The 17,582-nt window shown below is 42.4% G+C and overlaps 1 protein-coding gene across 1 annotated transcript in view; it reads right to left on the bottom strand.

Annotated features, from left to right (window-relative positions):
- Positions 1 to 17,380, bottom strand: part of NBEAL1 (neurobeachin like 1) — a 145,250-nt gene extending 127,870 nt beyond the window's left edge. Inside the window, exons 1-3 of the mRNA XM_018554008.1 lie at positions 17,330 to 17,380; positions 11,178 to 11,383; positions 4,452 to 4,527 (exon numbers count right to left, since the gene is read on the bottom strand). Coding sequence (XP_018409510.1) covers positions 4,452 to 4,527; positions 11,178 to 11,383; positions 17,330 to 17,380 — 333 coding nt within the window. The remainder of the gene's footprint in view (positions 1 to 4,451; positions 4,528 to 11,177; positions 11,384 to 17,329) is intronic.
- Positions 17,381 to 17,582: the final 202 nt, after the last annotated feature.

The raw sequence follows: 17,582 nt of genomic DNA on the forward strand, positions 1-17,582 counted from the left end.
GATTTGTTGTATTCCTCTATAGCTGGCGGTATTCTGCATTGCGCTGTATAATGTGCTTTTGCTGGGTTTTGTAGTCCTCTATAGCCAGTGCCATTCTGCATTCATTGCTGTATAATTTTACACTTTCCATTTCACTATATTGCACACCACACTATCTTTTTTCTTTTTTACTTCCACCGCTCCAAGCTTGCTCCTGTGATGGACTACAATCTCAATACAAACTAGTAGTTCTATCACTGGAGCCATTTTTTAAACTTTATTTTATTGTTTATCCGATTAACCGATTAATCGAACTTAATAATCGGCTAACTAATCGATTTTGAAAATAATCGTTAGCTGCAGCTCTACCAGGAAGCCTTCTTTCCCTGCCCTTTCTTTTGTCGGCACATGACAGACAGTGATAGGTGGCAATTACAGACCAAACCAACATGTTTCAAAAATTATAACTAGTTCCTCTGCTTTGGAAGCTAATGGCCAGCTTTGGAGCCAGTGCGGTAATGTTTAGCCAGTGAGGCTGAAGGTCCCCACACACCTTACAATAATAGTACGATAATCGCGGGAAATCCCACGATCGTACGATTATCGTAAGGTGTGTGGAACCCGTGAGCGACCTCTACTACTGTAAGGTCGCACGACTTTTAACTTACGGACATGTTCGAAAACCCGACGAGCATCGTACGATGTTCGGCAGGTTTGTGGCATGTTTGTACGATAAAAGCCTACGGGCCGGTGTGCGCAAGCGCACACTGCCCGTTCGGCATTGCGGTCACCGGAAGCCCGCCCCTCAGGGGGTGTGGCTTGCGATCATCGCAAGTACGATCTGCCTATGCAAGATAGGCAGATCATACGTTTTTTTTAAGTACTTTACAACCCTCGTAAGACAAAAGTCTTGCGAGGGTTGTAAAGTGTATGGGCACCTTAACAATGACCAACAATGGGCCATTAGCGAGGCTAGAAGATGGGAGGGGTGGGGAGAGGCTCTCAAACCATCAACCCAGGTAATTTCAGCACAGCAGGCACCCAGGGCACTTGCAATGAAAACCAAATCTGATGTATTTACTATGAGCTTACTGCACTAAAACACGCAAGCCTCCCATTTTTCCGGTTCTGTAACCTAAATTGAATGAAGTTAGTAACGTAAAGCATAGTGGCACTCTTTTATGGATCACATTAGTGGTTAATTGTCTGTTTTTTACATTTCCTGGCAGAGTTCACTAAAGCTGGCCATACACTAGTAGATTTTTGTGCAAGTAGATTTTCGTTCATATAAAAAAAATCTTGTTAGAACATTCGTTCATGGAATCAGAGACTTGACGAATGTCTTTTGAAATTTCGTTTGGATTTAGCATTCAATTTTGGAAATATATGGAGTTTCCCAAACAAAAACTACATTCACTATTTTGCTTGCCTAATGTAAATGTTCCTTCGATTTTTTTTTTCCATCACTATGGTCGAAAACAACCATCGATTTGACGGCACTGACTATTTTTTTAAACAAAATTCTACTGGTATATGGCCAGTTAAAGGAAGTGCAAAAACTGGTTTGCACAGCAGTAATCTATTGCAGCATACAGATGATTGGTTTCTATTGGATACTCACACTGTTAATATATTAGACGTATCCATTCTAAAACCTGTGATTGTAAACTGTAAATCCTGTCATGCATACATCACACACACGCAGAACAAAAAACACTTTTTTTTGGCATTGTTGTAGCACAATTCCTATCCAGGAGCGCAGATTTATTTTTTCTATACAATTCCTATTACTGTGCAAATTTGACAATATTCTTTGATTTGCAAGCCATTGGGAATGACATGCCATTAACCTGTATTTGCACTGGTGTATCTGTACACCCAACATTGTGACATGACTTGGCCATACAATTTCCTGTATTTTCCAGTCCTCTTGGAGCACAGCAAACTGGATTTTCCAGACTGGATATAGCAAGAAAGACATACATCGTAACAATGGCTTGTTTATCTCTAGATTGAATGAGGAGCAGTAGCAGTGTGACTTGACTGAGGTTACAAATTAAGATTTGATCAAATTATATTTTCTATAGACTCCAGTCACTCTTAAATAACAGCTAAGACTGGATCTATGGCTAACACCAGAACACGGGATAGTGGAACATTGCAGATTAAATAGCATCTAGAGCAGCGGTCGCCGACCTCATGGACCACTAAATTCATAATTGTAAATCCCGCGGATATATATACACACACACACACATATATACATTTTATATATATATATATATATACACACATACATACACACACACACACAGACACACACGAGGAAACAAAAAATATGAGAATATATCTATACATAGGTGCGGGTGTGCCTGCAGGAGTGGCAGTGCTGGTGGAGGAAGGGAGCGGTGCCGCCCGCCCCGGCCCAGTAATAATATTGTTTCCCCCCCCTCCCTATCGAATCTGCCATTGGCCCTGCCGGCAGCGCCCGGGGCAGATGCCCCCCCTAGCTTCTGCACTGCCCCTAACCACCCCTGTGCCTCCCCTTCCCCCACACTAAGCCACTATTACCTGGTTACCTGGCTTCGCCCCACTTTTTCTATGTACCGCAGCCTGCTCAGTCCGGGTACTGACAAGATGCCCCGCCTCCTGCAGAGCCCGCACTGTACTGAGAGCAGGGCATTCCTTGTGACAGCCACTGCTTGAGTCAGTGAGATGCAGCCCCGAAGCCTCCGTGCAGCTTCAATGACGGCCCAGCCTGCAGGGCATCAGAGGGGCCCGGGTACCACCAACATTTTCTCGCGTACCACCAGTTGGTGACCGCTGATCTAAAGTGCATTCACACTGTACACATGTAAACGTTAGCACAAATGTTCACAAGAGTACTGCATAAGACATGGACCATATGCAAGACCTCAAACACAGATTTATCTATTTTGACGTAACAGATCTGAAGGCAGCACAAGTTTACTGACCTTTATTAGATTCGTCAAAAAAAGCTTTTCTGATCAAAATACAGAGTTATGTACAACTGTGTGCATGCTTAAAATTATATTTACATGTTAAAGTGTATATATTTTTATAATTGGATTTGCAGCTTTGCATATACTTTTCAACACTTGCTATTTTTCTCAGTGATGACATATCACAGGACAGGAAAATACAAATTTTGCACTGCCTGGCCAAAAAAAGTCACACACTAATATTTGGTTGGACCGCCTTTTTTTTGCTTAGCTTTGATTACACATTCACCGTGGCATCCTTTTGATAAGCTTATGCAATGTCACAAAATGTATTTCTGTCCAGAGTTGAATTAATTTTTCACCAAGATCTTGTAGTGAGAGCCAGATCACTGCGTAGAGTCTTCTCCAGCACATCCCAAAGATTCACAATGGGGTCAAGGGCTGGACTCTGTGGTGGCCAATCCATGTGTGAAAATGATGTCTCATGCTTCCTGAATCATTCTTTCACAATATGAGCCTGGTGAATCCTGGCATTGTCATCTTGGAATATGCCCATACCATCAGGGAAGAAAAAAATCCATTGATGGAAAAACCTGGTCATTCAGTATATTCAGGTAGGCAGCTGACCTCATTATATTAATCACTAAGGCCTGGTTCACACATAGGCGTATTGCATATGCGCGTCTGTCGCGCGTTTTTTTAACCGCGATTCGCGGTAAAAAAATCGTGCAACAAACGCGCATTTCCGAGGGCTACTTGGCTGTATCCCAATGGAAACGCGCAACAAAAACGGCCCAAAGTAGTACATGTATCTTTTCAGGCGTGGGCCGTTTTGTAGCGCGTTAGGGACGGGCTGAAATACGCCAAGGTGTGAACCAGACCCATTGAATACAATGGGATTTAGATGTTTGAGCGTTTGTCGACCGTAGAACGCGCTACAAAAAGTTCAGGTGTGAACGAGGCCTTAAGTAATTATCCAATGGAAGGCTCTTACCTATTTTCTTAGCTAAATCCAGCAGGTGACTTTTTTTGCCAGGCAGTGTGTGTGTATATGTATATAACTTAACACTGGATCTTTGGCTAACACCACAACACGGGTTAGAGGAACATAAGAGCTTGAAAAGCAAAACAACATGAAAGCACCAACCTGAATGAATGAGATGGGGCTTGGTCACACATAATTATGTTAGTTGTAGGATCAGTTAATTGTGTCAGACATTGGGCATCATGTAGTAAAATAAAAGACTGATGACGATGTGTGAAAAAATCCTATTGCACACAACAAATAACCGTGACCAAAATTAATCTTGAAAGGAGTATTAAAAGGCAGGCATTCTCCGCCGCGACTGGGAAGATATTCAAGGTTTCCTGAACTCGCTCGCTGTGGGGGAGGGTACTGAGGGCAGAGGAGGCAAAGACTCTTTTTGCTGTCAAACTGTGACTGCAAGGGTAGGGGCGCGGTCAGACACACACAGCTAGGTTCAGGCACGGCTGGGAGCGTGCACTCACGGGTGTCTCCACAGCAGCCGGCAAGCTGATGGAGGCACCCATACAGGAGGGCATGGGGCTAGCGGATTGGATACCACTAGAGAACAAGAAAATACAAAAATTTTAAGAATAAACATTTTTTTTTAAAGTCTGGCAACAATAAAAAAAAATTAAGGTTTAACCCTTTCGCTGCCAAGGACGTACGGCATACGGAGCTACAAAAGTGCTTCCAGCTGGCCAGCTCAGTATGCCGTACGGACCTGGCAACACGGATCCCTGATTTTGGTGTGTTTTAACAATTAAATTGTGTATTTTTATCGGTTTAATATTAATTTGAGAAACATTTGCGCAATTATCGCAGGGCCTACAAATTTAGTATCACCATCTTTTTATTCTACCGGGCCTGCGCTTTCAGAAAATATATGGTTTGGGGGGTCTTTTACAAACGCTAGCAACGCAGCAGTTGAAAATCAAATCAATAGGAAAAAATTGCAGAAAATTCAAAAATGGGTTGGCCAGCTGATTTGAAAAATGTTCCGGAGGGCTTGGCAGCGAAAGGGTTAATGTCACTTTAACAGTAAAGGGTGAATGTTAAAAATGTTAAAATTCACAAATCTGGCCCAGTAATGGAAAACTATGCCTGTATTTGATTTAAAATCTAGGTCAAAAACAAATCCCAGAACTGCTTGGCTTGACTTGGCTGCATAGAACAGGCCAGAAATATATCAAGAAAATATTTCTATATTCATATAATTATTTAGGTAGAACTCCAGCCAATACTTTTCCTTCACTTCCTTTCTCAGTGACCAGTCTTCAGGACAGGTAGACCTGAATCTGCTCTGCAAAAACCTGACAGAGTTTCCAACACTTTTCTACAAAATACAAAAGGGGTGTTTACTGCCGCCTGCATGCTCAGGACAAGAGGTGAGAGGAAAGCAGAAACATTTGACAAAGTTTCTAGCGAACACCAAAAACTAAACTATAACCAGCTGCTTCTGGACATTACCATATCAGGTCGATCCCACAGTGTGGACTTGTACCAGATTTGCAGCAATTCCTACTGGAACCAAAGTCACTGCATATTTATCTAATGGTCTACCTGCCTGTTCAACACTAGAAATCCCATTCATGTCTATGGCCCCTGTTCACACCTGAGAGTTTTGACGCAAGCTTTAAAACGCCGAAGGCTAAAAAAAATACATGAGCTTCTTCCGGGCAGATTACAGCACGTTTGGCCGCATAGACTTCAATGGAAGCACATTAAAACGCTTTACACAAGCCTTTTTGCACATTTCTGTGTGCATTTTGTGTGCGTACCTTTCCCTCATTCACAGCAATGCATTTTGATCTGCTCCAAAAACGGCATCCTTCGTCTTTGTGCGTCTAACGCGCGCACAAACCATGTGAAAGACTCCGCGGAAACGCTGACGCCAAGGTGTGTATGGATATTCATTTCCGTTTTCTTGCTACACTTTATTGTTTGCCTTTCAAAACAATGCTGAAGGTCGTTACATTGTATGATATCCTGGTAGCCTCACCCCTACTTCTATTTGTCAATCTCTAACCAGTTTGCCCGGATGTTGGAACCTTCTTCTTAAATAACCAGTTCATGTACAGGGGGGCAGAAATTATTAGGTGAAGGTTTCTTGCTTTTGTTAATTGTGCTCAAAAGGATATTGTTTACAGCCCAACTCTTTTTTTGATTTTAAACAAGAACAGTGACTACAAGAGGCGCGTATTTTTACTTCATGCTTTTTCTGTACAGTAATCCAGTGTGAACCTTTGCCTCTGTGCAGGAGCTTCCTGTAATAAAGACCGCTCACTGCTGCTCTCTCTCACTGTGCACGGTGGTTGGTCTTGTTTTTTGTTGTTGCCGGTAGCCTGTAATGGATGGCGCCTATTGGGCCCTTCTCACAGCTCTGCTCTCTACACAGGTTACGTGCACTGCTACTTTTACACAATTATAACTGGGCTTGCAAAGTCATTTGATGGTCACAAAGTGGATTTATATCCTTTGTGGCTATTGCAAAATTTTTTAAATGAAATGTGCTCATAATGCAGCTTTAGGCACTACTTACACTTGCACACTGTGGTCAAATCTTCAGAAAGTGATCATTTTATTGATGCACACATATCTTGTCACATTGCAATGTTTTGGGGCCACTCGGAGTCCCTTCCTCAGGCTGTCATGGACACACCACCTAAGGGTGTGTCATTACTCAGTGTGGGCTCACCGTGGAATGCTGCATAGAATAGTGATCACAATACTAAATCAAAAGAGCACAGTATGAGAAAACCAAAACCTGGCAGGGGTGGCAAACTCAGGCCCTCCAGCTGTGGTGAAACTACAAATCCCATGATGCATCTGCCTCTGCGAGTCGTGCCCGTGGCTGTGAGAATCTTGCAAAGCCTCAAGGGACTTGTAGTTCCACAACAGCTGGAGGGCCGGAGTTTGCCACCCCTGCGGGCTCAACCCATCAGAGAAGCCTACTGGAGAGAGCATAACGGGACTGCATTGCTGCTTAAAGGGTTATTAAACCCTCAGCGGTTTTTGCATATATCTCCTGCTAGCAAGCAGCAGATATATGCAGAAACAGGAAAAAAAAAAAAAAAACTTTTTAAAAAGGCTTTAAAAACTTACCTTGTGTCTTCGCCGCACGCTCCCGTCCGATCATCTGAAGAGTCTCGGGCCGCAAAGGATCTTGGGGCGGGCGCATGCACACTTCAGATGTTCGGCCGGGAAATGAGGAGAGACACAAGGTAAGTCTATGGAGCAGCGTGCACTCGCACAGACATCGTGGGACATGAGAGAAGAGGAGGACAGAGGAGTCAGCGCTGGATCGGAGACCCGCACCAGCGCTGGAGGGACAGCTGAAAAGGACAGTAAAGAAGAAGATGATCGAATCAAGAGGCATCATTTAAGGTAAGTCCCTACACCAGGATTGGGAAGGGGAATTCTGACTTTAATGTCACTTTAAGGGCTTGTGCATCATGGAAAGAACAACCATCTTACAATGCTATCAAGACATTTTACAAAAGAATGGATGGATACCTCACTTGAACTAGAGTAATGCAATACAAGAGCAAACTAGCAAAAAAAAAAAAAAGGCTTAAGACGAAAGCAAAACCAGATTCTGGGATGCCTAAATCTGGGTATACATGGACTGAATGTGGTCCGTTTTCTGCTGAATCGGGTAACATTCGATGTATGGGTGGCCCTGCCAGCACCAGCTGGCTCAATGAAAGTCTATTTTTTAGTTGCCATCTGTTGAAGAAGCCAGGTGGAAAATTGCAGGGCAGAACAGTGACTGCAGCCAATCATCTGTCTGGTGGGGAAGAAGGGTGCAGGAGATTTCTCTATCCGCGGACTTTAGTGTGGATGGGGGAATCTAGTGATTTTTCTCATTCAGCCCGCAGTGTACTGTATGGCCAGCTTTAGGTCAGCTTTTTCATGAGGTCTTGAGTTTCAGGTTTGAGTACCGAGAAAAGACTGAGATACTGGGGTTACAACCAAAATCTAAATCTCCACACAAACATTTTTATGAATAAGATGGCCTAAAATTATTTCTAACCATGATAAAAGTCTGATCAATAGCCATAGGAAAACTTTGATGAAAGCTATACTCTTAAAAATGGTTCTACTGTGTATGAAATACAGGGGTCCACATGCTTTGTGCAGCCTGCACTGTCAATATTTAAACAGTGCGTTTAATACAGACATGAACGAGCACAGTTGTTTGCATTTAATTACTTGAAGCAAATTGTGCTGTTCTAATATTGTGACTGAAGATCAGATCACATTTTGACAGCCATTAGGGCAGAAAACCAAGGAATTCCAGAGAGCTCAGATACTGGTTTCTTGCAACTCTACCAATATATTAGTTCCTATTGAGCCAACGTTTTCCTTCCAGAGTATAATGTATTATGTTTTCCTCCATGCCTGCAGGCTTAGTGCTTACACTTTTTACCTGCAGCTCATTGCTCTCTTTTCTTTATAACCGAGTCGGATCCCAAGTCAAAAGGCGAGGTCCGGATAAAAAGAAATGACACTATTATTTGTGAATCTCATCCTTTTGGTGATCATAAACAAACTGGCCTGCAAATAAAAGCGGCACTACAAAGAAAGTGTTTTTAAGTAGAGAAGAGCCAACTCTGTCAGTCAGTGTCAAACATCTGAAAGTATACAAATAAAAGGGTGCCAAACCCAAAGGTGAAAGTCCAAAAGATTTCTTTAATTATCCATAATTTGATCAAATACAGCCAACGTGTTATATATTTAGCAGAACTCTGCTGCCGTTATATATACAATTGTAAATCCAGTTCTAAGGAAGAGTTTATACCAAATCATACATGGATTGATTTGGTTATAGCATGGCTGGAGAAATCCCAGGAGCCAGAGCAGCAATGTTCCTTAATAATAATAGCTGGGGCCCAACTTTTGAGGCTTTCTCCTGTTGTTGTCAATGGAACTGGCTCTTAAAAAAAAAATCTTTCTGGCTTCTGGATTGGACAGAACAGCTCCTGAATTCCATATTATTTTGTTTACCCCTGGGTTACAGTATAGTACCTTGTGAGTTCATTTCAGCCCTTATCCCATTCTAAGCCCTGAAGAAGGGGAAATAGGGTTACCCCCAAAACACATTGTTTTTTTTCTTCATCAAATTGTTAACAATTAAAAGGTATCTTTGCACTCTTTCACCTTCTGATTTTCTGCCCTTTGTTTCTATATTTCAGTCCCTTCCAGGTCCCCATCAAGAGGGGCCTGTTTGTTTAAGTGCTGCCTTACCAGAGCCGGTGAGCTTACTTGTAAACTTCCTTGAATGTGAATAGTCTGAACGTGCACTGAAATCCCAGCACCTCTTAAGTGTGTTTCTCTGGAGTGTCAAACATCTGACATGTCCTGGAGCTATCATGGTGGAACTAATAAAAACAAAAGACATGCAAATGCATATATTTATAGCACCATAAGATGAAGATGTTAAAGGAGAACTATGAGGCGAGTGCTTTTCACTCACCTCATAGTTCTAGCCGACCTGTGACAATGAGACTGTCACAGGTCGGCTCAGTAGATCGGGAAGTGAGCGAACACATACTGGCGTTCGCTCACCTCTCGATCCTGTCACGGCTCTCTGCTGTGACAGGGGAGGGGCTGGATTCCCCCCTCCCCGCTCCGATCCTCCAGCGCTGACTGGCGGATCGGACGGGGGAGGGGCGGGTACAGCTGGCTCTGCCTCTAGATAGGCAGAGCCAGCTGTCACTCACGCAGCTGGACGGATCCCGGCCCAGCAGCTCGCGGTATACTGAGCTTAGGGTGACGGGAGGGCGCTAGTTTGTGTCCTCCCGTTACCCTAAGGAGAACCATGGGGAAAAGACTTAACCCCATAGTTCTCCTTTAAGCCAACTTCTACCTTCAAGTGACAGGAACCTCAGGAGTTAAATCTCAAAAATGCATTGAAGTAGCTTCACTATTAATAAATTAATTTGTGTATCACTCGGCTGTAGATCCCTAAAATCATCTCTGAATTGGTGCTGACACTGTCCTTCCAAATGGAGGGTGGATACTTTTGTTCCCCATGGTCCCTGTGTGTGTTGTAAAGAAGGCACCGCTCCGAGTGAGTGATGGACCATAATCTGCATACAAACGAGTAATCTAAATGTAAGATTGTATACACAAATAGGCTATATTTTTGTAAACAGTTAAGCTACTTGAATGCATTTTTGAGATCGAACGTCTGAATTTAGTGGCTTTTGCACTGTAGATGACTTTTCAGAAATATATTCTTTTCATTCATACATTATACAATGTTTCCTTTCCCACAAAGCTTTTATTAAGTAGCTCCCCAAGACACAGCCTTGTGATTTGTCTATGTCTTGCACTTTTATCTCGCATACTATAGTACAAAGAAAACACAAAGCATGGGAAAATGTCAGGACATATGTCCAGTAGTTCAAATAACTGCTGCAGTTGTGTCTTCACCTTGAAGCAATGACATTCGGCTTCCGGGATAATGTATGAGTTTGTGCTTACCTAAAACCAGATGGTGTCTTCAAACTATGGGGTAGAAGATTTACATTGCAAGTTCACCCTTCCTAAAGGAATTAGATCCCGGTAGGAAATGATTTACTATGACCCAGAAGGACACTGCTATGAAATTCCAGGTAACTGTTAGAGCAAGTAAAGATTCTGCCTTTTAAAATACTTTTTTGGACACATTATGCCCCAACATACCAATAGTTTCCCCAGATAGTACCACTTTGCTGACCTTCCCAATGCATCCTCATACAATGTGTAAAGATACATGACAAGACGCTTGTAGGGAATATATCTGCTGTACTTCCCCTGTCCTGGTGCTTTCATAGGTTTAAGAATCCATTCACATCTTGATGTCTGACAGGGGTGCAACACCTTATTTACTATCGGAGAACACAGGGACAGTTCAAGCAGGATAGTTGTTTAGTTCTGCTGTTCAGATCACAGTGTTGGGTTGCAGTACAGTTAAATGTTAAAGGAGATTTGATTGTACTACATTGACATGAATGTGACATGCAGATCTTTGAAAAGCATCTTCCTCTATCTTATAGTCCTGTTCAAAACTAAGCCAAAAAAGTGCATAAATGTGGCTAAAAATGTATATCAATATGCATAAAACTGCACAATAATGCACACAAGTGAACATCTTAATCTGCATGTGGTAAAGCATTAAGGTAAAAAACGCCCCGCTACCTTTCCCCACCCAAAACACTTACCTAGGGTCCACATTACCACCGCCAGCTCCTAGACGATCTGCTCTGTTTCCCCGAAGTTCTGGGTTGAGGGGAGGGATCCTGAGGCCACTGATCACAGGGCAGCAATAGGCTGCTGCACTTGCCTGTCCATTTACTGTGAGGAGGCGGGAACAGGGGCGTGGCTTGTCAAACACTGTGTGTGTCAGTGGCTCAGGTGTGAATGAGGGCTAAACACAAAAATGTGAATAAGCCCTTAAAGCAGAACTCCAGGCGGAAACTATTATTAACCCTTGCAGTGGGGCTACTCCGCACTGCAATGCTAACTGCTTATTTTGGTCTAGGAAGGAACATTTTAAAAGTTATACTCGCCAGATCCTTGAAGCCGGCCAGTTGTGACAGTTCCCCATCCAGCCTGTCTTTTTCTACCCTGCAGCACTGGAATGTCCCTCAGTGTCCTCACGTCCTATACATGGTGAATAGAACTTGATGACTCACAGACCTTAGACCGCTGCAGCACAGTGGGTGGACTGTTCCAAGAGCAAGCCGGCTCAGAGGATCAGGTGAGTATAACTTTTTATTCCCCCCCTAGACAAAAACAAGCACTTAACCTGTGCAGTGCAGGGGTAGCCCCACTGCAAGGGTTAATAATTTCCCCCAGAGTTATAATGAAATATCAATTAAAGTACACATTTATTTATCCAGTGTCTCGAGAGAAAACACAAATCAGCCACATTCTTTGCTTCTAGTCCTGTTTATGGCTCCCACGCTGTATGTTTATACCCACAAAACAGCTTCTTTCCTTAATCAAAGTGAATGTTCTTCCATCAGATAAGTAGAAGGGCCTATGGACAAACAGAGCTGCTATTCATGAGTCCCAACATAACATTATTCTACAGCTACAAACACTTATCTGACACCTAGCACAAATACTGCTTTCTTCAGACCTTTGTATTAGCTACCACTGAAGACAAATGTTTTCTCTATTAACGTAGAAAACTTGAAGAATGCACAAGTAGAATGTAAGCTATGAAAGGATATAAAATAAAATACAATTTGAATTTACTTTTAAATTTTATCATGATATGCCATACATCTTATAGTTCTCACTTATTTAATGTACTTTATGATTTGAATAAGTACGAATACCGTGACCATTCCCCCGTCTAATTGTCTTCCTTCCCTTTTTTTTTTTCCAATCATTAATATTTTTCTTATATTATTGAACATGACTGTTCTTATGTCATACATGCCTTTTTCAATAATTGTTCAATAACCTTTGAATATCTTTATGTGATTTAGGTTCTGTTTATTTGTTTAAATTAATAAAACAAAAAATAAAATGCCCTCACTAAGGAACTCAACTATGTAAACATAAAATCCTAGCACAATGGCAATGTTATACAAAATGCATAGCTTAGTTTCCATATACAGTAATACCTTGGTTTAAGAGCATAATTCGTTCCGGAAGCATGCTTGTAATCCAAAGCGCTTGTATATCAAAGCGAATTTCCCCATAGGAAATAATGGAAATTCAGATGATTCGTTCCACAACCCAAAAATATTCATATAAAATGATTACAATACTGTACTGCAATATAATACTGTATAAAATATAAAGAAAAATAAACCGATTACCAGTACCTTCGTGGCTGGTGTGAGGGGGACAAAAGAGAGGAGGATTATTGTGCAGGACGACTTTCACCATCACTAACGGAATCACTGCTATCTCTTGGCTCAATGGAATATTTTTCATTTTGCGAAACCTTAACAAGGAATCTATCCAATGTGACATTGCATTGTCGTTAAACAGATTCATCGCTCGCACTGCTACAGCCTTATTCGGGTGGCGCTTTTCTACAAAATTTTGCTCTTATTGCAAGACATTTGCTTGTATATCAAGGCAACATTTTTCAGAAATGTTTGCTTGTCTTGCAAAACGCTCTCAAACCAAGTTACTTGTAAACCAAGGTATTACTGTATTGGGAGGTCGCCAAATCACAGGATGCTGCTCTGGAAGAGTTCACAAAAGTCCAGGGTCAGCTGTTCCAGGGTTGTAAAAATCTGTCAACCTTTGCAGATGGTCACAATATACATAAAGTATATGTAAACCCTAACAATGAACTTCTTTTATTTACTCTTTTGGTATGTTAGTTATACAATTAAAAAAGCTTTTGCTTGATTTTAGTGCACAAAAACCTGTTTGTTCTGCCTTAAATCTAAAGCTATGTCCTGATCTCAAACAATGTTATTAGGAAGTGATCTACAAAACACATTCTCTGTGTTAAGGTGCCCATACACTGCTTGATTCTCGTACGAGAATCGCGGGAAATCCCGCGATCGTACGAGAATTGAGCAGTGTTAACGAAGACGTGCGACCGTTTCTACTGTACGGTCGCACGTCTTTTGTCTAAGGAGCACGCTAGAAAACCAGCCGAAAATCGTACGATTTTCGGCTGGTTAGAACGGTGCTTGGGAGACAAATGCCGAACGGACCGGTGTGCACACGCGCACACTGCCCGTTCAGCATTGCGGTCATCGGAAGCCCGCCCCTCAGGGGGGCGGGCTTGCGATGATCGAGAGTACGATCTGCCTGTCCAAGATGGGCAGATCGTACGTTTTTTTAATCACTTTACAACCATCGCAAGACTAAGGTCTTGCGATGGTTGTACAGTGTATGGCCACCTTTAGGGAGATGAGGAATGGGGAGGTGTCCTGTACGTCCTGTCCTAGGGTAACAATGTTGATCCTCCATAGATACTCACTGTGCTGTAAGTGTCACCCTACGACAAAGTGTTTTACTAGCAGGTTTGCCAGGTAAAAACAAATGGAGCAAAATCTGAAAGAAGAAAGCAAATGCAGCCAGCACATCTGGAGCAGCGTCCAACGGATAGGAGAAAGAAGGGATGCACCGCTATTTTGGCCTGAAAGATGGCACTTTCAGCATTTTGCCAAAAGTGCCACCATTTTGGGCCTATAGGTTTCAGCGGCCGAAATTTCTGTGCATCCCTAGAAAAAACTCTTGATGCCCTCCCCCCCACCGGGCTATTTTATTCTGACAGCGGAGGTCTAAATACCTAAACCATAACTGCAGCTAATTGGCTGTAGTCACTGTTCCGCCCAGCTCCTTCAATTTGAAGACTGAAGTATGGCGGACAGAAGACTGCTGACACGGTTAACCACTGAGTGAAGTTTGGCAAGAGCTGTCCAAAATTTCACTCTGGGTATGGCTAGTTTCCCTTTTAGCAGCATTTAGCATTGTAAACAATTGTATTTACTGTATAGTGTAAGTATACATAGGAACATAGAACAGCAAACAACAGAATAGGTTAACCCCACATCAAAAATTGCAGAACATGTAGTCATTTTAAAAATGTGATATTATCCGTTGGGGACAAAGTGCATATAGCACTTAGTCCTGTTCAAATCTGTCCCGTCGTTGCCAAGCAGTTTGCTCAGACAGTTAGCCATGCAGTGTTGAGTGAGCTTTTATGAATGAACAATCAGCACCAGTACAGCGTATAAACACCCCCTGATAGCACTGAGCATTCATTCAAAAATCACTCAACGCTGCAGGACTGTGTGATCTATCTTCCGGGGCTGCTTGTCAAACACACAGATAGATCACAGCACGCAACTACAAAAACAAGTCAGCAATGGCAATTTTTTATTGTGCTCCCAGTAGGTTTCCTTTTGGTGCTGCCAGGTGTATTTTGTGACAAGCATGAGAAGTCTAAAAATGTCTTCTACAAGTATATCAACAATTCTATAACCTAAAGTAGACCTAGAATATAGCATCCCCTCAGCCTAGGTTCAGATATCAGCGATCGTGCACGATTGCACACAGCGATTGCCACGTGGCCCCATTGATTTCAATGGGGTTATACCCATGCGGCATTTCTGAAAAATTGTAAAAGTACCTCTTTTTGTGACACACAACACGCAGTTTTTTGAACCGCGATCATTCGCGATTGCACAGGCAGTATCGTGGCGGGAAACTGCTCCATCTGCCTGGCGTGACTGGGGTGCCATTAGAAAATAATGCCACTACCAGCGCGATAGTCGGTGGTGTGTGATTCTGCCTGGTATTGTGCACAATTGCCGGACGCCCTAGTGTGAACCTAGCCTTAGTCTGCCTGCACTGCTGCCATGGAATCAAGTATGCTAAAGATGGCTACACACATCTGGCAGGCTTTGTACAAACTTGTTCTAAATCTAAAGGCAAGTGTACAATCAGATTGTAAGCCAGGTTAAAAGAACCCTAACTCTTTCTCTTGTGCATCAGCCTTAATGAAGTCATTTTATCATCTCATGAAACAAAATGAGCATAAGTCATTATAGTAAATCAAACATAAAGAAGTGTGTGTCCTGGTAAAATACCCGGCATTTCGCTACAGACGCTGATGTTCATTGCCAATGCCAGAGAGTAACTAAAAACACAAGCTGTGTGGATTTTCCAGCTACAAAACAGAGGCCATAGTGTGTCCAGGGCTATCACAGTTTGCTGTCAAGCTATGACACATTTCATCATTGAGTAAAGGTCTTGTTTCTGCACACAGCAATACCCAGCCTAATCCCTGTAATGTTGCTGTAGGAACAGCATTTAGTCTTTTAGCAGCAACATAATAATCGGAGTATTATGTTGCGCCACTAATCACCCCCACCCCCCCTGGTTGGGCCAGCACACAGAGCAAGGAAGTAGAAGCAGCCGTTCACCAATTACTTTTCTTAACTTTTTTTTATAAGTTAACTTTCTTTTAAATACACATTTCATCAGTGTCAGTGTGCGCAGTTTATTGAGTGGGAGGGGAGCAGGAGGTCCACTTTAAGACTCTGAGCTATGTACCAACCCAAACCAAAGGGGTGTATTAAGAGTAACAATTGTAATTTCTGGCTCGCTGCCGCTATGATGGCTGTCATAAGTAGAAGCTACAGTGTCACCTATGCACCCCTCGTCTCCCCTTGTCCATTCACAGAACACCTTATATTCTATGAACCTTTCACAAAATACATGGTGTTCTGTGGATGGACAAGGGGAGAGGAGGGTGCATAGGTGACAGTACAGCATGTATATATAAAAGCTGCAACGGGCCAGAATTACAGCAAGAGCTATACTATAAGACATGAATGAAACGATTCTGGAAGTGGCATGCACCTCATAAGAGTTGCCTATTCATTACACAGCACATTTCTACACAAACCTTTTCCTGTAGTTCTGCTTTAAAAACATATTACCTTTAAAGCAAAAAAGAAATCTAAAAAAAAAAAGAAGGGAGGTATGATACTTTTTTTAGGAAGGGTCCATTTTATTTCCCATAACATTTGGGCAGCACAGTTAAAAAAAAAAAAGAAAGTGTTGTCATAAACACTGAAAACAATAGCATAACAATTACACTGCTTCCTTGCCCTCGGTGAACAACAAACCCCCAGCATGTATATAATTATGGAACTAACACATTTTACATGATATCACTTTAACCCTGGCTGTAGCTTTAGTACTTTCACTGGCTCAGTAAACAAGTTTCGACTGAAGTCTAAAGTCGCACCTAAGCAGATGCGACCACAAGCGTGCATTGATGGGCATTTTTTAAGCATCAACATGTGCTGCGTTACAACAGGTTATTCATTTCAATGGGCTGCCCTGTGCACCTTGATAGCGCTAAAGTAGTGTGCACAGCTTTTTTCAAAGCACCTTGCACCAAAACACATAGGGGAATTTATTAAAACTGAAGCAGACAGAATCTGCAACAGCTACCATTAGCAACCAAGCAGCTTCTATGTTCAGTTAAGCTTTGAAAATGAACGCTAGAAGGTAATTGGTTGCCATGGGTAACTGCTCCAATTTTGATAAGTTCTCCTCTAGGTACTTTGTTACCATGTGTCTGGTGTGATTTCATGCATGTATGATGTCAAGGTGCATTGGGGCGCCAAGAAAGAATGTGACATGCATTTAACCAGTGCACCGATGTGAACAGGGGCTTATTCAGACTTTCCTGATCTGCATGCTTGTTCCAGGTCAGTAAATCAGTAAGTATATCAGCCGCAGACAACTGGCAAAAGGACACCAGCAATGGCAGCCTCTCAATTTCCCTCAGTTCAGATTTCCTATAAGGCAGACTAGATACTCCCCATAGATCTGCACTATATTACAAAGCCAATAAAAGAGCAATACTTACTTTGCTACAGTACAGCATCCATAGCTCATAGAGTCTTTCCCGAGATGCCATCCTGTGACCTCTGCTCCTTGCGTTCTCAGTCAAACCTATTTCAGAACCAGTTCCTCCACATTGTCTAGAGTTTCATCCTCAGTCTGTCACATTTACGTTGCCGGTGATGTACTCCCACCAAACAAACAAATAGACAAGTTGCGCTCAGATCAAATCAGTAGAAAACCAGCTCAACAGGACTTGAACATGCTTAGCAAGCCCA

This window comes from Nanorana parkeri, unplaced genomic scaffold (genome assembly GCF_000935625.1).
Source record: "Nanorana parkeri isolate BGI_ZX_2015 unplaced genomic scaffold, ASM93562v1 scaffold139, whole genome shotgun sequence".
NCBI lineage: Eukaryota > Metazoa > Chordata > Amphibia > Anura > Dicroglossidae > Nanorana > Nanorana parkeri.